Here is a 20,154-nt window from a genome sequence, read left to right as displayed (position 1 = left end):
CGGGAACCCGGGAGTGGGCACCCGTCTGCGGGGTCCTGGGTGGCCGCCTAGGCCTCGCCCCTGAGGGCCGAAACACCGCAGGACTGGGCTCTGGGCGGTACTGGGCAGGACTAGCACTCAAGTGTTATCTGTCCCCCTTCCCGTGAGGGACCTCCCTCTGCGGGTTCTTTCGCCTGAGATAGGAAGATGGCACATTCTCCCGCAGAGGCTGAGATAAAGACAGGCAGTCATGCCTGGGGCAATTAGGGGGTCTTCGAGGCCCTGGCGTGAAACCCCTTGCGCCTTCTGTGAAGGCCTCATTTCCCTAAAAGCTGCCCCCTTTCTTAAGAAATGGGTGTCTTTTGCTGGGGGCTCAGGACACAGGCCAGCCACTTAACGGTATTTATGTGTCCTCATTTAATGAGAATGTGAGGAATGGAGCAGTCCCAGGAGCTCAAGGCCACATGGATCCCATGCCCTTTGACCTCTGGCTCAAGGACTGGGCAACTAAACATTCACTCCTGGCTCTTGGAACGTGGGTTTTCCATTCCAGGCAGGTGAGGGTTAACTGAGAGACTCACGCTACAGCTGAGAGCCTCCCTCTGAGTCTGAGTCACAGGCACTTTGCCCCCTTAGAAGGGAGCCACGAAAATACCCATGGGCGCTGGGCTTTGTTCTCTGCCAGCTCAGCCAGTCTGTCCCTCAGCCAGCCTTTCTCCAAGCTCTCCTATTTCTTTTGCCCCAGTCCTCAAAGCCTTCAGCCCAACTGCCAGGCAAACCTGCCAGACAAAGCTATCAGTCTTCTTACTACCAGCTTCAGCCTGCTTCCTCCAGGAAGCCACTCCTGATTGCTCTGGCCCCCAGAATCCCTTTCCTCTCTCTCCAGCTCCTTGCTGGTAGGAGAGTCGGGCACTGGAATGGACTCGGTGAACCCAAACAGGCCCCTCCCCTCAAGTTATGCACCTCTCGGGTGCCAGGCAATCCTAGCACTTCATGGAATATAAACAGGAGGGAGGCAGGTTGCACAGGAGACCCAACCCAGTCATCAGGGTTGGCAGAGCTTCATCTAGGAGTCCTGAGAACGAGGTTGTGGGGTCTGCCGCAAGGGGAATAATACTGGATGCCTGGCCAAGGGGACAGAGGACAAAGGCCCAGGTCACATAAATAAAGACACAGGACCACGTAAGAACGTGTTCATGAGTGTGCGATGCAGTTTGATATTGGAGAGGCAAAGCAGGAAACAACCTGTGTCCGTGCGCTGATGGGCGGATAGAATCCAGCCGTAGAAAGGTATGACGCTGGCTGAGTTTTGCAAACATTATACGAAGTCGAAGGCGCCAGTCACAAAGATGACATAGCGTGTGATTCCATCTATAGGAAATATCGACACAAACCACAGAGACAAGACGTGGTTGCCTAGGTTTGGGGAGGGACAGCTACTGTTACGGGGTTTCTTTGGGAATGATTAAGAGTTCTAAAATTAGATTCTAGTGATGGTTACACAACTATAGCTCTACTCAAAACCATTGATTTGTATATTTGGAAGAGGTGACTGCTCACAGAACGTGAGCTGCATCTCAATCAAGCGGCCTTTGAAAAAGTCAGGGAGCCGAGGTTGACTTTTTAAAAGTCAGGGATGAGGAGTTGGTTGAAGGTCAAGGTCCAGCGTGGGTTGATGATACATAAGTGGAAGACGTGTGGAAGCAAGTCTTCTCTGGTCCTGGTAGGCATTTCTCAGAGACAGTCGCGAGGCCTGAGTTGCCCTGGCAGGGAATGCTGGCATGTGTGTGTGTGCAGTCCGTGAGTCCGGGCTGTTTGGCCACACTGACCAGAGCAGGCTTGTGGATTGAAGACACGCCGAAGGAGCTCTCCTGCGTACCAGGCCCTGACTGGCCTCAGGAGTGTGTGTGTTTTGGGGTTTGGGGGGGGTGATACCCAGTTGCCTAGGGCAGATCATGATGGTTGTCGAGACTTTAACATGGGTTAACTGGAGCCAAACGTGCCGAGACACCAGGCATGGTGGTCCTGCTGCTTTGAAGTTCCGCAGTGGCAGTCACCCTAATGCAGGGATCCCCTTGAGGCTCAGGACACCCAGCCGCTTCTTTAGCCCCTCCAGTGCATCCCAGACACCCCATCAGCCTCAACCCTGCAGTGGGGTATGCGTGGGGGAGTGCGTAGGCACCATGGACCCAGACCTGGGGGACCAGGAGGTTGAGGCTTCTGACTTAGGTCACACCCTGGGTCCCCAGCCTTTGTTCTTCAGTGACAGCACTCTCCTGTCACCTTCTCCAGGCAGAGGTCACCTCCTCTTGTCTCCTCCTGGGCTGTCTGGCCAAGGATGAGGCAGGCATGGGATCAGCTTCGGGGTGTGGCTTCTGAGGGTAGGCAAGAGGTGGGAGGAGTCAGTTCTAAGGGTAGGGATGGGGCTGCCACCTGGGTGAGTGGGCGTGTCCAGGGAACCTCCTCGCCCAGCCTGGAGAGGCTCTTACCTGCAGGTCTTTTCTGAGAACCTCTGTCCAGAGGGCATGTCAGGTCCCGGCAGGGGCTTTGGCCCTCAGGCCTGGCCTGGTCATGTAGCGGCGGGGATGGACAGCTCAGGGCTGTGTAGGGCACAGGTACTGGCAGGCCAGTTATGTCCCCAGCCCAGGACCATCCTGAAGACTTCCTTCTTGCTCGAGGCTGGAATCTAAGTCCACTAAATGCTTGCCATGTAACCTTGGGCAGGTCTGTCCCTCTCCCATCTTGGTGTTTGACAGGAGGGGCCCTAGGTGGGGGAGCCCCTCAGAACTCTCACCAGGCAAGATTGGTGACAGGATGCAGAAGCCTCCCCAAGGACCAACAGGTCATCTTCAGAGCTGAAGAGAGGACGTCCTGGTGCCTGGTCTCCCTTTCTTCACCCCCTCAGTGTGAAGACAAAGAAACTGGGGCTGTACCTGTGGGATTATGAGTCATGAAATTTCAAAGTTGTCGAGAGTCAATCCTGAGAGCTGTCATCTGAAGGGAAAAACGGTTTTCCTTCTTTTCGTCTCTCTGCGAGATGATGGACGTTAATGAACTCATTGTGGTGATGGATTCAAGTCAAATTGCCGGCTGTACCCCTTAAACTTGTACTTGTTCAGCTGCCCCGAGCAGGCCTCCCCAGATGCGGCCCTTTGAGCGAGACCATTCCACACGGAGGAAGGACTCTCAGGAGGAAACTTTACTGTGGCCGTAACTATCAGGAAGGGTGAAAATCAGTGTGTCATGCAGATGAGCGTTATTACCAGAAATAACCTTCCCATCGGAAAACCTACCTCGACGGCAGGGCACAGTTTCAGTCACGAGTCTCTGCTCTTTGTCACACGAATCTCCTCTTCTCGACTCCTGAAAGCCCCAGGCCTCTGCCTCCTTCCTCCCTTAGGTCAGGAGGTAAGTCCTTGTTTTCCCTATGAGCGTTAGAATCCTCAGCCCTGTGTGTTCACCGTTACTTTGTTTTTGTCTTCTGCTAATCTGTCTGATGTCATTTCCATGATTTGACCTATCCTAGAAGAACGCAGAAGAGTCCAGAACTTTTCTCTCTTCCCCCACCAGGTCTGTTACATCTCAATAAAACAGGAAGAGGGCCCTCCCTGGTGGCGCAGAGGGTTGGAGCACTGCGCTGGGAAGCTAAGCCAAGCTGTGGCCTCCTCAGTGCAAGTCTTATCCCCACCCCGGAGGTGACCCACATGGCGTGGCAGACCTCTCCTGACCTGCCCGCTGCTCCCCTCAGCAGTGTACTTCGTCGGTCTGCCTGTTCTGCTCCCCACTCTGTCTCTGGTGAAGCCTCTCACCGCACCTGCACCTCTGGCCTGTACCCCATTTCTGTATGCATAAATAAATAATCTTAAAAAAAAACAGGAAAGAAATAAAGATGTTGGGAGGAGACACGATGGATTACTAGTGCCAGCACTTAGCAGCTATGTGCTTCGGGGAAAATCAGGGAAAATTTCTGGGCCTTCTTATGCTTGTCTGGGAAAGGGCTTGGGGAGTCGCCAGGATCCTAGGGACTAAAGAAGGGGTGCAGGTGCACAGTCTTGCCTGTTCTGACAGGGGCAGACCCCAGACCAGTCTCCACTATGGTTACATATTAGCATTGCCTGGGGAACTTCCTAAATACCTTATTTTTAAAAAGGCATTCCCTCGTGACGTCTTTGTGAAGTCAGGGTTGGGGTCCACTCGCGGATCTACAGTGTCACCAAGTTCAGTGTGGTCCAGCAGCATCAAAACGACCTGGGGCCTCCTAGAAATGCAGAGCCCCAGGCCCTGGCTGGTGGCGCAGTGGGTTAAAACACAGCACTATAAAACTATCCGCAGCCACTGCACCACGAGTTCGATCCCCGGCCAGGGAGCTGACCCACATGGTGCAGCAGGCCTCTCCTGTCCGGCCTGCTGCTCCCGTCAGCAGTAGATTTCAGTCCATCTGCCTGTTTGCTCCCTACTCCCCACTCTCGTCACTGGTGAATTCTCTCACCCCCTGCACCTCTGGCATGTACCCCAGTTCTGTGTGCATAAATACATTTTTAAAGAAAGAAATGCAGAGTCCTAGGCCCTCTAGCCCTGCTGAGCCAGAATCTGCATATTAACAAGCTCCCTGAAGATGTACTGCACATGAGTTTCTGTAACTGATTTCATAGTTTGAGAACAACTGACCTGCACAATGGATTTCAGATGTGTGTGGGGGGGGGGGAAGGGGAGGGAATAGGACAGGGAGGCAATTTGGGAGAATTTGAAAACTCTGAGGATGGGAAGGGAGATTCTGGGATCTTCATTCTGTAAACTCCTCATCTGTAAATGTGTAAAACTACAGGATGGGGGTCAGTGACAACGTAGCCGGGAAGCGTGTTCCCACCTTGCAGGTGGCATGCCAGCCCGAGGGAGTTTTCTCCCACCTCCGCCTCTCCCAGACTCCCAGAGCGTGACTCTGGTGACAGGGTACACGGATCCATCGTCTTCACTTCTACGTGAATTTTACTTTGCCTCACATTTATTTTTAAACTGAGCCTACTTTGGGGAGGGAGAGGGGAAAGAGACTGGACCTTATCAGTGCTGAGTAGAAAAAAAATACACAAAACGGTCCAGGCTCCAGACGGCAGGTGGCCGGAGAAAGTCTCCTGAGGAAACGGACAAGACGCGGTGCCCGGCCGACATGGGCGGACGCTGACGACACCCTGCTTTCTATCAGGGGAACTGCTGAGGTTCTCGGGAGTTTAGAATTCAGAGTTGAAAGGAATAAATGGCCGGAGGTGGGAGGAAATCAAATCGTCCTAATGAAGAGCCCTGTGGCCACGCTGAACCTCCCCTGGCCCGGAGCTCCCGCTTGGGGCTCTCTGTCCCACTGGAGCCTTGATTCCCCAGGTCAAGGCTTCTCCAGGCTTTGAGGGGCTCATTCCAGGAGGGTGGCACCCCTCATGCTGGGCGTAGGTGCACCCTGAGGGCCCAATTTCACAGAGTTTTGGACTCCAGGTTTCTGGCTAATGTTTGTGTTTCTCGGCCCTTCCGGGTGGCGCAGCTGGTTAAAGCTCAGCTCTGCAAGCTGGCCGCAGCCACTTCAGTGCAAGTTCGATCCCTGGCCTGGGAGGTGACCCACAGGGCGCGGCAGACCTCTCCTGTCTCCCCACTGCTCCCCTCAGCAGTGTACTTTGTCCATCTGCCTGTTCTGCTCCCTACCCTGTCTCTGGTGAGTCCTCTCACTGCCCCGGCACCTCTGGCCTGTACCCCAGTTCTGTATGCATAAATAAGTAAATCTTTAAAAAAAAAAAAGTTTGTGTTCCTCTCTGCGTGCAACCACTCCCCCCAGAACTGGCTGCCAGCCCCACGAGGTGCCTGTTAGTCACCTGTGCCCTGAGCCTGGCCCGATAAGAATGTCCATGTGCCAGATGTGTGTGATTGGCACTGGCCGGAGGACTTTCTCCTCATGTTTGGCGGGGGACCAGGACAACATGGAGATGGCAAAGGTCAGGGCTGAGCTGTCCAGGTGAACCACTGCAGGCCAGGGCATTCCAGGCTCACAGGTCACCTGGGAACAGCTCCTAGCAGTCACCTCTTCCTTTCTTCTTGGATGGGGAGCAAAGGAAGTTATCCGAGAGTGGACCAGCCTTCAGGAGTGGACCAGCCTCCCCTCTAGTGGTGAGAAGCAGTAACTGCACCCTCCAGTTCCGCTTTTTAGAATGGGGTGTAGCTCTGGAGGAAGGCTCCCTGGATACACTTGGGTGTTGTCCTTTTCCAGCATCTCTCCATCTCATGAGACAGGCGACCATTAAAGATGAAGGTGACTAACAGGTAACCGATTCCTACTTCTTCATTTTAGGAACTCTGCACAGCTTGCTTCCCTGACCCCTCCGAAAGCCCTGGGCACAGGGTTGGGAAACTTCTTGCTCTCAGTGACAGGCAGCGACCGCAGTCACTTCCCAATCCACAGCTGTTTGGCTTCCAGGCCATGTTCCTAATGAGCCACCTGCCTGTGGAACAGGTCAGGAGTTTCTAGGTTCTTGCAAGGACCAGGCAAGGTCTGCAAGAGAGGAGTGGTGGGGACTGTGAAAAACTGAGGGATGTGTCCCACATGTAAAGGGCACTGCCATCTGGCTCTGGCAGATTACTCTTGAGATGGAATGTGCTGGACTTCACCTAAGAGCAGCTAAATCTGGCTTTTTATGCAAAAGTTCCTCATTTTAAATATTGACAATTCAGAACAGTCGAGCAGCAAACTCCTGCAAAATGCAAGTCAAACAAAGAATGTTCTTGACACATCGAGCTTTTCTCAGATGCTCCCAGGGCAGGTGAGGTCCAGAGAGAGGAGGCTGCTGGCCCACGATCACATAACCAAACAGAGCGGGGTCTGGTCATGTCCCCATGCCTCCTGCCTCCTGGGCCAGGGATCTAGTCAGCACACTTGCCTGGGGTGGCTGCCACTTGTGATCTTGATGAGGAAGCAGGATGCATCAGACTCAGGCTAGAGAGTGGGAAACCAGTGCATTTATTGATCAAACGTGGCTTGGGGAGCCCACGCTTGGGGCCTCTTGGAAATAGCGAGAACATTGTAATACACATGGCTCCTGCGAGCTCATGCAGTTCCTGTAAACTGGAGGCTGAACCCCGTGGCCTTGCTTGGGTAGCTTGGCAGCGCTCACCCCTGCACCCTGGACCCACAGACCTGACTTTGGACAGGTCAGACTGGTCTGTCCATCCCAAGGGCGGGCTGCTTTCTCTGGAGCTGGGTCCAAAGTCCTCAGAAGACATCATTCAACAGGGGGTGGTTAGACAGTTCTACAGATGAGAAAACTGCAGCTTGGGGCCAGAGGGAGCCATGCAGAGTCTACTGGCCAAGCCTTCTTGGCCCAGAGCCCTGGTCTTTTGGCCACCTGGCTCCAGTGTTTGAACATTCTGCTCCCTTTCCCAGTTTTGGGCGGAAGACATTCCCTGACTTGGTTTCTCTGGAAATGTAAACTATAAATACACAGTTAGTTAAAAATAAAAAGTAATAAATTAGATCTGAGTGCGTGTGACCTATCACCATCATGGGACACGGTCACATTGTGCATCACATGTGGTCCACCCCTCACGTGTGTCGCCATGTGTGGCACTTGGACCCACGTCACTGACCATGGGTCACACAGCCAGTCCCATGTCCCGCTCCATGGAACTCTGCTGTGTATGACCTGACCTTCATGCCACGTCACATCAGGCCACCCAGTGGCCATGCGTGTCACACGTAATGCACAGTAGTCTTTTCGCCACATAGGCTCCCAGTCTGTTAAAAATCCTTCCTGAGGTGCCCTCCCTGGTGGCGCAGTGGGTTAAAGCACAGCACTAAGCAGCTAAAGCCGCTTCCTCATGAGTTCGATCCCCGCCTGCCCCGGAGGTGACCACATGGCGAGGCAGACCTCTCCTGACCCGCCCGCTGCTCCCCTCAGCAGTGTACTTCATCAGCCAGCCTGTTCTGCTCCCCGCTCTGTCTCTGGTGAAGCCTCTCGCCGCCCCTGAGCCTCTGGCCTGTATCCCAGTTCTATATGCACAAATAAATTAAAAAAAAAATCCTCCCTGAGGACTGTAGTGGACACACGCCCCTCCTCCTGGGAAGTGCAGCATGGCCAGCTCAGGCTCTCTGGCAGGGCTCCCAATCCCCGTGGGTGGACATTGGCATCCCTTGGTAGGAGCTGAAGGGTCTTGGGGGCCATCAAGTAAAGACCAGCCTGGGCTCCTCGCTCTGTAGACGCTGCGCCATCTCGGGGGCGATGGGGTTCTTCCAGAGCCTGAAGGGCACAGAGAGGCATTCAGCACCCCGGCTCGTGTGCCTCCTGTCTCTGCTCAGTTACCTGGGAGAGGCAGGCAGAGACCAGCATGGCCACCCTAGGGGGATGGAGTCCCCCACACCCACTTCCGGACTCTCTCACTCAGTCTTCTGCAGAAGCAAGTGTTCCTAAAGAGGACCATGCTTGCTCATGAGACACATTTGTGCAAATAAGGACAAAAATCTCCCCTTCTTGAAGATGCGTTATCGCCATCCTCTGAAATTGCCCTAATATGGGGATTTCTATAGCACAAAACGTGGCCACCAGTAGGTCTGTTAGGTGAATGGGATCCCTTGAAGTCAGGTCTTGGGCAGTGCCCAGCCTATGCCCAGCCTATACAACCGTCCATAGAGGCTGTGACTGCTGTGTGCCAGGCATTGCACTCAGTCTTCATGGACTCATTGGCTCCTCACAGCAACTCTTGGAGGCAGATACTATCATTATCCTGATCTTACAAATGAGCAACCTCAGGCTCAGAGAGGTCTAGATATGGATGCAAAGTTTCACAATTGGCAAGTGCAGGGCTGGGGTTTGATCCAGGTGTGCCTGCTGCCAAATTCCTGGTGGGTTGGCCCAAATCTCCTTTGATCACTGCCTGCCTCCGCTTGCAGGGAGCCTCCTTACATTACGGGGTGTGGGGTGGCCTCCTGTTCCCCACCCCTGCCCCCCATCGCCCTTGTTACCGGATCACTGGGGTGCCAGCCCCCTGCGCCAGCCCTTCAGCCAAGAGCCAGGCTCCGCGGGCTGTGATTCGGTTCTTCTCCAGTCTTCCCAGTGGGTGAGGGAGGAAGAAGAAAAAGAGAATGAGAGAGACTGGCCTGAGATTAGGGAGAAGGGCTCCCCCACATCCACCCCCAAGACCATGATGGGGGCACAGGAGTTCCCCACACGTCTGCTCAGAGAATCCCACACGTAGCAGTGCAGCCTGAAGGCAGGAGCTTGGGACAGAGAGCCCAGCAGGCAGAGAGCCAAGCTTATAAGAGCTTGGGGCCTCTGGTGGCCCCCCCGGCTTTCCCCAGGACATGGTTCCCTCTCCACCCTCCCCACCCAAGAATGTGGGCTCATACTCCACTCTCTTCAACCGGCCCAGCTTCGGCAGGACCCGAGCCAGCTCAGCCACGGCCTCGTCCCCAAGCAGATTCCAGGACAGCCTGCGGGGGTGGGGGGGTTCCATGGTCAGCAGGAGCAGCGAGATCTGCATGGAGCCGAGGCAATGGATGGGGAGGGCTGGGGGCCAAGTGGGGTGTGCTGTGTGGGTGCAAGAGGGGCCTCCTGGTGGGGCGAGGACTTCAGGCACAGGAGCATTCTCCTCCCTGCTCGAACCCCTCTCTGGAGCTGGTCAACCCTTAAAAATCTGCACAGGTAGTGCACCCCCATGTTTATTGCTGCTTTATTTACAATTGGAAAGACATGGAATCAACTCAAATGCCCCAAAGTGGATGACTGGATTAAAAAGATGTGGTCCATATACACAATGGAATATTACTCAGCAATCAAAAAGATAAGCACATGCCTTTTGCAGCAACATGGATGGAGCTGGAAGGGATCATGCTTAGTGAGATAAGCCAGAAAGGAAAGGAAAAATACTGGATGGTGCCACTTGTCGCAGGATCATAAAGGACAGGGGGGTAATAATAATGAACAACTATATGCCGGAGATATTTTACAGGGGCGGAGTGGGGAATGGGATAAAAAATGGGGGAGGAGGGGGGTGCATTGGACTATGGTGATGGCACAGGATGATTTGGTGATGGGAAGCCCATGGGGGTTACATCTGAGATGCAAAAAGGCACAAAATGATGTAAAAATAAGCTATTATAATAAAAAAGTTAAGATAAAAAAAATCTGCATAGGTAGGAGCTGCTGTCTGGGAATCTAGGAGACGCCGTCTGGTCCCTCGGATGTGCACCCCAGTTACAGGTCTTGCTGCCCCTCGCCCCTCCTGTGCTGTTATTTGCATCATACTTTTCTTTCAATTCATCCTCTCTCCCCACTTTGTTTTCTTTAAGAAATTAATCCTGGGAAACATTTGTTATCGTCAGTGGAAAGTCTGCGCTAAGGGCCTTTAAAAAGAAAACACCAGGATAAACACAGTGCAAACCACAGTATCCTTCTAATCGAGTCTATGGATTCTATGTCCCTCTTAGGCCACTGAGCCGCCGTGACCTGCCCGGGGGGTGAGGATGGAGAATGGGCTGTGCTGGGCCTTAAAGCCGAGTTAGCGCCGAGCAGACTTGCTCTTCAGTGTAGAGGAATGTGAGGGGCTCAGTTCTCCAGGACATAAACCTAAATCCTCCTTGGAGCCATGCGTGTCCTGTACGCTACGGTCAGGCATTTCTTCCAGCCCGGTCTGGGTCCCAGGCTAGTCCTGGGGGCCTAGTATTCCCCTGAGCCACCCCCAAGCTCTGGTGCTTCTGATCCGGCACAGCCAGCAGCAGGCAGGTCAGGAGTCTGCGGCTGCAGTGAACTCTGCCCGCCAGCCAGTGGCTCATAAATCCAGACTCCGTCAGCCAAGCAGGTGCCACATCTAGCCGCCTCCCAAAGGGAAGACGCGGGCAAGCGCCTTTAGAGACCACCTGGTCCATCTCTGCCATCCACAGATGGGAACTGTGGGCAGGTGAGGCTCTGCCCGACGTTACCTCCTGGAGGAGGCCTGAGCAAGAATGTTCTCCCATTCCCGTTCCAGCTGGGAGGCTGGGAGGGGAGAAAGGACCCAGCTCCAGCCAGAGCATCGGGCTGGGGCCAGGCCCCCAGCGGCCCTTTTCCTGGCCCTGGGCTCTGCCGGGTACTTACAAGATTTCTTCCAGGGCTGGGCAGAGCACGAGGCTGGCAACGAGGGGCTTAGCTGTCTGATCGTCCATCTCGCAATAAAACAGGCTGGTGGGGGGAGGAGGGGACAACACAGAGGGGGGTGAGTCAGGGGCTCCCCTCCAGCTCCCCTTCCCCATCCTGTAGTCAGAGTTAGAGGGAGCAGAGGGCCAGGGTGTGGGGCAGGGTGGCTTTTGGGGGAAGTGCCCCAGGCTTGCGGATTCCCCAGACCTTTGTCCTGACAAAGGCCTTCCCCAGGGGTCAGGCTCTGCCAGAAGATTGCCCTCCACCTGCCCCAGCTCCTGGGTACTCACTCTATCTGCCTGAGCAGTGCCAGTCCCTTACAGAAAGGGGGAACCCCTCCGGCCACACTGTTCTGAGCCAAGCTGCAGGCAGAGAAAGCATCTGTGAGGGGAGCCCTCAGACACCCCCGGCCTGTCCGCCGGCCCAGGGCCCACACCCCTACCCACCAGATCTCCTCCAGATGTGGAAAGCCGTCCAGGGCCTGGCTCAGTTGCAACGCCCCCTCTGGGCCCAGATGGCTAGACTGCAGGCTGAGGAAAGGCAGAGGTGAAGGGAGCCTGGAGGATTAGGGGTGGGGGTGGGGGCTTCCTGGAGCCTCCCCAACAGTCTCTGGGTAACTGAACCTCCAAGCCCCCATCCCATCTACATAGGGTCTGGACGGAGTCCAGGACTTGGCTTTGCGCTGAGACCCCAATTTCAAGGCCCGGCTCCCTCACGTACTAGTAGGGTCAGCTTCCCACACCTTTCCTGGCTTGACTTCCCTTGCTTGGAAGATAGAACGTCTGGCAACCTGGGCCCCAGGGCTGCCGTGGGGCTCCGGTGGGACCACAGACCTCAGCTGTGGGTGCGCTGCCTGGCACTTTCCTCGGAGAAGGGCTCACGGAGCTGGGGTTGCAGCCTTTCCCTTGCCGATGAGGAAACCGAGTCTCCGAAGGGACAGGGGCTGGCCAAGGGCACCCCAGGGGGCTGGCAGCTAGGCCAGGACTAGGCCAGGCCTCCTGGGCACCCTGCCCGAAACCACAGGGCGGGCAGGAGGGGCGGCTGCCAGCCCCTCGGGGTGGGAGGTGGGGCGCAGACCGCCCAGCCCTGCCTCACCACAGACGTGGGGACACTCACTGCAGGACCCTCAGATGCTGCGGCAGCGCCCGAGCCAGCTCCAGGGCCGTGGGGTCCCTCAGGGCATTGCAGCCGAGCCTGGAAGGGAGACAGTGGGCGGGGCTGAGCGCGGGTGGCCTGCGGCCTCCCCCTGGGTGGGAGAGCTGAGGGCCAGCTGGGCCGTGGGGACAGAGCAGGGGCGGACACTCACCGCATCTCCTCCAGGCGCCCGCAGAGGCTGAGAGACCTCACTAATTGCACTCCCCCTTCTGGGCTGATGCCATTGGCAGAGAGGCTGAGGGAGGGAAGGGTGGACATTAGAGCCTGCACCTCTGTCCTTCCCGCCTGAGGGCAGCGCACTCAGGGCAGCAGGGGCTGGGCTGGCCCCAGTCAGCAGGGCCAGACGGGGACCCACTGTCTGGACAGGGAAGTTGGGGGGCGATGTCCAGGGAGGATCTCCTGGCCCAGTGTGTGCCCTGGGAGGCCCCTGAGGGGGGGACAGCGGGGTGGCAGGCAGGACTCACTCTATCTTCCTGAGCTCCAGCAGCTCTGGCAAGACAGCTGCTAAGTGCCGGGCACCGGAGTCTCCAATCTGGTTGTGGCTCAAGCTGGGGGAGGGGAGAGCAGGCCTGAAACCCTCCCGTTTGTCCACTCACCTCCCCAGAACGGAAGAGGAGCTGGTGTGGAGAGAAGGCCTTGGCGCCCGCCCAGAGGGCCCCACGCTGTGCGCCGGGAGGACTCAGACTTGGGTCCTGTGTTAGGATGTTTCTCGCGGATGTCTGACCTGATCCCCTCTTGCTGCAATCCACAACCCCACCTTGGCCTGTGGGTGTCCCCAGGCTCTAGGCCTGGACTTAGGCGGCGCAATGGTCTCCCCTGCCTGAGTGGTTTAGGAGGGACAGACAACTCACTCTAGTTCTTCCAAGCTGGCGGTGGCAGCTCTGAGAAACTCTGACAGGCGGTGGCAGCCAGCGTCACTGATGCGGTTTTGGCTCAGCCTGGAGAAGCAGAGGCCGAGTGAGGGGCAGCAGCCTTTGCAGGCACCAGCTGTTGGCAAAGCCACCGCCCATCCTGGAACTCAAATGCCAGTCTCAAAACTGTGGTGGAGAAGGGAGGAGGGGGTAGGGGTGACTTGTACCCAATGTCCAGATGGGCAAACTGAGGCCCGGACAGGAGCCGGGACCCAGCTGCCCCACCCCGCGTGACTGGCGGGCGAGGAGAAGTCGCAAAGCCAGGGTCCCTGGGAGACCTGACGCACCCTCTGGGTGGGTCAGCTCTGCCCCCACCTCTGAGTCAAGGCCAGGCCGAGTGACAACTGCATGGGGTGTCTACGATGCAGGCACATCCCTTCGCTAAGAGGAAACATGTTCTAGTCCATGCAAATGGTGGACTTTCCCTTAAACCCAGTTTTTTATTTTTTTGTATCTTGACCTTGCCCTGGCTCTGTGAGTGGAGAAAACCCAAGAAAACCCAAAAGCTGAGGGACTTGTCCGGAGCATTTTGTTTTCCAAGAGAAATTTAACTACCTGAGTTAATTTGGGGTGACATGACCTGGCCCCCTGTGATCTGCTGCCCCCGCCAACCCTCCCAAACTGTCTGAGTCCATTCTGCTCCTCCAGCTGGGGGTGAGGGTCTGGGTCAGGACCAGCAGGGCCTGGTTGTTTTGCTGCTTTGCTTTACCTCACGTCTTCTGAAAATTCACGTGAAAGAGCATGTGGCGTTGGCTTAACCCAGTGGCCAGGGGGCAAGAGGGCAATGTCACGGTCACTGGGTCTGAGTTGCGACCCCCACTACTCGCAGCCGGCCTGCTCGGGACCGGCATCCCCCGAGCCGGCAGAGTGCGCAGGCCGGTCGGACCGTGGCATCGTGGCATCGGAACCACGGGCGAGAGCCCAGCGTGCACTGTGCGAGGGTGAAGCTTGTTTTATGACTCGGCCCAACTCCTGGAGGAGGAACCGCGAGACGGGAAAAGCCGAGAGCAGATGGCACCGGCTGGGAGTGTCCCCAGCACAGCGTCCACAAGGGTCTTCCGAGAGGTGCCCCAGGGTTTCCCAGGCAGGGAGCCAGTCCCTTGGGACCCCGGGGCCACTTACCGGAGGCTCTGCAGGTGGGTCAGGTGGCTCAGTCCTTGGGTAAGTGCAGCCAGCGAGGAGCTGCCCAGCAGCAGGTGGCTGAGTCTGGGGGGTTGGGGGGAGGAGGGGATGAGGCTGGGGGCTGTGAAGACCTGGCGTCCCTGGGGTTGGCCCTGCAGCTGGCCCAGGCCCTGTCCAGGCTCAGCGATGCCCGGGGCCTCCAAGTCAGCCACTTTCACCCCCTCAGTTAAAACGAAGCTGTTCAAAATAAAACTGTGCAGGGCCCTCCCTGGTGGCGCAAGGGGTTGTCTCAGCACTAGGAAGCTGTCGGCAGCCCCTGCAGCGCGAGTCCCGTCCCCGGCCAGGGAGGGACCCACAGGGCGCAGCAGGCCTCTCCTGTCGCCCCGCTGCTCCCCTCAGCAGTGTGTTTCAGTCAATCTGCCTGTTCTGCTCCCAGCTCTGTCTCTGGTGAATCCTCTTCCCCCCCGCACTTCTGGACTGTACCCCAGTTCTTATATGCATAAATAAATCTTTAAAAAAAGTGAAAGTGTGGGCCCGCCCTGGTGGTGCAATGGATTAGTGCATAGCACTGCAATTGGCCGCAGCTGTGTACTTTGTCAGTCGGCCTGTTCTGCTCCCCACTCTGTCTCTGGTGAATCCTCTCACCCTCTGCATCTCTGGCCTGTACCCCAGTTCTGTATGAAGCCCGTACCCCAGTTCTGTATGAATAAATAAATAAATCTTAAAAAAAAAAGAATCAAGGTGTTCTGTTTCCACTAAGCACGTGGAAAATGAGCTACAGCTAGGAGTATAGTCAAGACGAGACAGAGGCGACAAAGAGAGAACCCCTGGATCCAGCCATGCCTGAAGCCAGCCTTGAAATTTTCTGGGACATGAGCCGATACATTTCTGACTTGGGTTGGTTTGACTGAGGATTTTGTTTCCTATGATCAAGCATTTTGATGGCAGATCCGACGGTGTCTGTAAGAGATGAAGGTCCCACACACCCCTCTCCCACTCACCGCCGCCACTTACTCAAGCCTCTTCAGCCAGCACTTGCCCTCAAGGGCTCCCATCAGCACCATGGTGCCCTCCTCGCCAAGCTGATTGTCAGACAAGCTGGGGGACCAAGGATGAGCTGAGGGTTAGACAAGCCTGCCCAGACCCCTGAGGCCCCCTGAGACACTCCCCAGGAGGGTAGCAGTGGGTCTGAGGCATTCGACCACCCTCCCTGTCCAGGCTCCGTGGGGCTATCCCTGACCCCAAAGGCCAAGCTTTGGGGTCCCAGAGGAGCAAGTGTGGCAGCCACAGATGACTAGCTGAGAAAGAAAGTCCTGGATGAGGGCTGGGAAGAGGAAGTAGGGGACAGGACGTGTACACACACCCACCCACACACACACACACACACACACAAACACACACACACGCGTGTGATCCCTTCTGCCCTGAGCCCCAGCCTGGGGTGCGGGTGGGGGGACTCTGAGCTCCATTTTGCAGAGGAGGCAATCTTGAGGGGGCATTTTCAGCCAGAGTTGCTCTGCGTGGGTGGTGACACTGACGAAGCGCTCAAGTTCAGCCTTTCCCAGGCCACACAGGAAGAGAAGTGACCGGCCTTCGCAAAGACACCCCCTGGCCTTCCCCGGCCCATCCCCCTCCAAGGTCCCCGTCCCTGTGACTCACTTCAGCTCTTCCAGGCGGTGGCAGTGCTGCAGGCCAGACGCCAGGTGGGCCAGGCCCTGGGAGCTCACACAGCTGGAGGTCAGCCTGGTGGGGTCAAAGGGCAGCAGGTCAGGCAGGGCTCTGGGCCTTGGGAGCTCTGAATGCCGGTGGCAGAGGGCAAGGAGGTGGTGGGGAGAGAGCAGGTTGGAGAGGGAAGGAGACAGTCCTCTCCCTCTTCGAGGCCTCACTAAGCCCAAGGCACAGCTAGGGGCAGGTGCATTGGCTCACTGAGCATAACTAGGCAGCAGCTTCACGATATGTGTCCTATTGGGGGACCTACGGTCCAGGAGTGGTGGCCGCTGACCACAAACTGCCCCTTAAGAAATCAAGAAAAGAAGTTGCAAGTGTTAGAGAGATGTTACAGCGAAATCGGCACCTCAAGAAGACCTTCTCCTTGATGTCATCAGTTGGACTGAAAGTTCGAAAACCTGCGCTAGCAGGTGTCATGCTGATATGTAATTCAGGCAAGGATGATCCAGGCTGCTGACATTAGTGGGTGAAACTTTGAGGAAGATCGGGATAGGTGCACTGTCTTACATGTTGCTGTATGTGGCTAATGGGTAAGGAAGAAAGCGGCAGACACTCCCTTAACCAGGTGATCACAGCTGTCCTCGCCAGGAAGGGGACAGACAGAACCCCGACCTGCCCCTGAATGATGTGGGAAGAGGTGCAAAGACAGCCTCTTTATGTTCTGGCTGGGAAGGCGGAGCCCGAATCTGAGCACAAGGAGTCATCAGGCATGTTACATGTTACACATTACATGTTGCATGTCACAGGCCCAAGTCACAGGGCACTAGGTGAGACAGTTGATGTCAACCTCAGGACAGAATTTGCTGGAGTATCAAGGGGGGAAGAGGTGTGGCTCTGTAACTTACTTTCAGAGATTCAGAGAGAAAGAGAGGGAGAGAGAAGAGGGAAGTAAAGAGCTCATGAAAAAATATTGATAACGGGTAAATTTGTATTAAAAGTGGGTCTACCATAAGATCCAGCAATTCTACTCCTTGGAATCTACTCAAAAGACATAAAAACATTCATTCAAAAGGAAACCTGCACTCCGATGTGCATTGCAGCACAATTTATAAGAGTTAAGGTATGGAAACAAACTGAATGCCCAAAACCAGGTGACTGGATCAAGAAGACGTGGTCTATACACCGATAGAATACTACTCGGCCATCAAAAAGACAAGCTCACGCCTTTGCAGCAACCTGGATGGAGCTGGAAGGGATCATGCTCAGTGAAATAAGCCAGAAGGAAAAAGAAAAATATCGGATGGTTTCACTTATAGGAGGAATATAGGGGAACCGTACAAGGTTTAGAAAAAAAAGGACAAAATTAGCAGGGAAATTATCGATCTGAGACACACTACAGGGGAGGCGGATGGATGATAAAAGGGGACGGAAGAGCACAAGAGACTATGGCGACAGTTTGGTGGTTTGGTGTGAATTTTATGGGGCTAAATCAAATATTATACAAAATGAACAATGATGTAAACAAATCAGTAAAGTTAAAACTAATGAATTAAAAAAAAGGTGAATGTAGGAAAATGGTATGTGATGGTTCTTCTCATAGCCTTTCTATTAGTTCGCAATGATTTCCAAATAATAAAGCAAAAGAAAGAATATTGAAAATGGAATCACTTTCTGGCCATGGCATTCACCCTGCACCCTAACATCATCTCCAGGGCATGTGTGGGGTCAGTCCACAGGTTGGGGACACAGTGACCCTGAATTCAGAGTTGTAGAGAGCGGAAAGTAGGGGGCAGGAGAGTGGCGGGGTGGACATGGCGTTTCATACCGGAACTTCTGCAGCTCACAGAGGGCCAGCAGCAGGGTCTGCAGCAGCAGGGAGCTGGTTTCACACAGGTTCACCTGGTACAAGCTGAAAGAGCCCACGTGCATTACAGGACTTCAGGTTGGACACACCTCAGGGGTCACCCGTCATATACAGAGGGGGCAGGCTTCCCTCGGCCACCCTGCGCCAGCCCCCATGGGCTGGCACAGGAAGCAAGGGTGAGCAGGCCCAACACTGCCCCAGCACCTCTCACCCCCACGCTAGACTGGTCAGCTCTCACGTGGCCTAGAGTGTGTGCTGGGGTCGGCCAGAGAACTCGGATTCCCAGGTTTCAGGGTGCTGACCTGAGCTGCTGCAGCCTGGCACATGTCTCCATCAGCTGCCTGACCAGAAGGCTGTGGCTGGTGCCAAGATCACAGTGAGCCAACCTGGAGGTGGACAGGGAGGTGGCGGCTTCTGAACTCCTGGATCAGTAGGAGGGACTCAGGCCCTGGCTGCAAGAAGCTTACTTTGGGGGGTAAACAAGTGCTTATCAAATAAAGTTCCCCCTAAACAAAAAAGTCCCAGCATTCACTTGTGAGCAGGGTTCTGGAGGAGAGGCCCAGAGGAGACCCAGCCAGGGAGGAGAGGTGTGGCTAAGAGCCAGCTACGGTCTGGTACCCGGATGTAAACCTGCAGTGCTAACATTTTAATTTCCAAAAACGTGCTGTATGGATTAGAGATGCTGTAAATCCAGGTACCTGTGAATGACTGGGGGTTTAGAGGGGCTTCCCTGAGGTAGCAGCATTTAAGCTAAGACCTGAGGGTACCTGAGAGGTGAGGTGAAGTTATCCAAGAAGGGAGAGAAAAGGGAGGAGAAAACATAACGCTGATTAGAGTCTGTGCAAAGACCCTGAGGTGAAAAGGAGCAAGGTGGAGGAAGTGGAAGTGGTGGGGATCGCTGGAGCTGAGCTGGGCCTTGCTGGTAAGGACTACACACCATGGAGGAGGAAATGGGCCAGACCTCATGATGTAGACGCCGGACATGAAAGGACTCAGAGCAGAGAACTGAGACATGCTGGTCAGAAGCAGCACTGCCCCTCCCCACCATCTCCAGCCACTCCCTCGGAACCCCAGCCCAGGTCCCACCTGACAGCCATGGCCTCTGGGTTCTCCTGTCGGGGAAATTCCAGCTGGACACAGAGCTGCTTCTCAGTCATGGAGATGCTGAGGAGGGAACAGTAGCCAGGTGAGGTCCATGGCTCTTCCCAGGAAGGCTGAGCTGGGACTGGGGCTCCTTACACTGAGCTCCCAGGCCCGGCGGGGATCTGGTCAGAAGTCAGTGGGACACCTTGGCTGTGAGCTATGCCACTCTGTCACTCTGTCATCTCAGAGCCAAGGTGAGTGTTAAATGCAGGGCCCATTTCTAGGCAGCCAGTTTGGAACCCCCAGCTGTGTTGACCTGGATTTAACAGCCCTATGTCCTCAGTCTGGAGCCATAGCTTGACTACTGCACAAGTCCCAACAGCCCTGGATAGCCCCTTAAAGAAACCCAGGGATCTCTTGCCATATTGGGGACTTGCTAGTGATGCAGCTGTGAGTCCACAGGACAAGAGACTCCCCAGAGATGAGGAAAGGTCCCACTGACCATGAGGACATGAGGAATACTAAGGGGTCTCCTTCCTGACTCACCTTATTTCAGTGATGTTGCCTGAGGCTTTGGCACAGACTTCTAACAGGTCAGGCACACTGGCTCTCTCCACCCACGGATCCTCCACCCTGTTATGAAATCAGACAGAATATGGGCCTCAAAGTTAAGCTAATCAGCACCTGGGTTTTGCTTAAAAAAGAAGACAACTAGGCATGAGCCTAAAACAGGAAATTAATAGCATCCTTAATGCAACAGCAGTCATTGCTACAATCCAAACAGAAAAAAAACCTTGAAGCTATTTTTTAGATTGAAGAAAAAGGTTCACATTATGTCATGTGGCAAAGATAAGGAGGTAAAACTGTATATAAAACATGATCTCTCAGCTTTATATTTAAAAAAAGTGAAAAATCTATATAGAGAAGGGAAAAAAAAACACGGAGAGTAAGAGGAATTCAGAGATGAGGAAAACACATTAAATATTAATGGCAGGGTCCTCCCTGGTGGCACAACAGATTAAAGTACAGCGCTATGAAGCTGTCTGTAGCCGCTGCAGCACAAGTTCCAATCAGGGCCAGGGAGTGACCCACAGGGCGCAGCAGACCTCTCCTGTCTCCCTGCTGCTCCCCTCAGCAGTGCGTTTCGGTATATCTGTCTGCTCTGCTCTCCACTCTGTCTCTGGTGAATCCTCTCACCCCCACACCTCTGGCCTGCACCCCAGTTCTGTATGCA

At 55.1% G+C, this 20,154-nt stretch overlaps 1 protein-coding gene across 1 annotated transcript in view; it reads right to left on the bottom strand.

Moving 5' to 3' along the window:
- Nucleotides 1-8,146: 8,146 nt before the first annotated feature.
- The window catches only part of NLRC5 (NLR family, CARD domain containing 5), a 55,512-nt gene continuing 43,504 nt past the window's right edge, over nucleotides 8,147-20,154 (bottom strand). The window contains exons 28-44 of the mRNA XM_012733169.1: nucleotides 19,467-19,553; nucleotides 18,924-19,001; nucleotides 18,140-18,223; nucleotides 17,799-17,882; nucleotides 15,965-16,048; nucleotides 15,320-15,403; nucleotides 14,306-14,389; nucleotides 13,124-13,210; nucleotides 12,737-12,820; nucleotides 12,424-12,507; nucleotides 12,234-12,311; nucleotides 11,564-11,647; nucleotides 11,408-11,479; nucleotides 11,079-11,162; nucleotides 9,353-9,436; nucleotides 8,969-9,052; nucleotides 8,147-8,246 (exon numbers count right to left, since the gene is read on the bottom strand). Coding sequence (XP_012588623.1) covers nucleotides 8,171-8,246; nucleotides 8,969-9,052; nucleotides 9,353-9,436; nucleotides 11,079-11,162; nucleotides 11,408-11,479; nucleotides 11,564-11,647; nucleotides 12,234-12,311; nucleotides 12,424-12,507; nucleotides 12,737-12,820; nucleotides 13,124-13,210; nucleotides 14,306-14,389; nucleotides 15,320-15,403; nucleotides 15,965-16,048; nucleotides 17,799-17,882; nucleotides 18,140-18,223; nucleotides 18,924-19,001; nucleotides 19,467-19,553 — 1,402 coding nt within the window. The 3' untranslated portion in view covers nucleotides 8,147-8,170. The remainder of the gene's footprint in view (nucleotides 8,247-8,968; nucleotides 9,053-9,352; nucleotides 9,437-11,078; nucleotides 11,163-11,407; nucleotides 11,480-11,563; nucleotides 11,648-12,233; nucleotides 12,312-12,423; nucleotides 12,508-12,736; nucleotides 12,821-13,123; nucleotides 13,211-14,305; nucleotides 14,390-15,319; nucleotides 15,404-15,964; nucleotides 16,049-17,798; nucleotides 17,883-18,139; nucleotides 18,224-18,923; nucleotides 19,002-19,466; nucleotides 19,554-20,154) is intronic.

This window comes from Condylura cristata, unplaced genomic scaffold, assembly GCF_000260355.1.
Source record: "Condylura cristata isolate star-nosed mole 26May11 unplaced genomic scaffold, ConCri1.0 scaffold00039, whole genome shotgun sequence".
NCBI lineage: Eukaryota > Metazoa > Chordata > Mammalia > Eulipotyphla > Talpidae > Condylura > Condylura cristata.
Note: the sequence above shows the minus strand (reverse complement) of the source record. Positions and strands in the feature narration are given on the sequence as shown.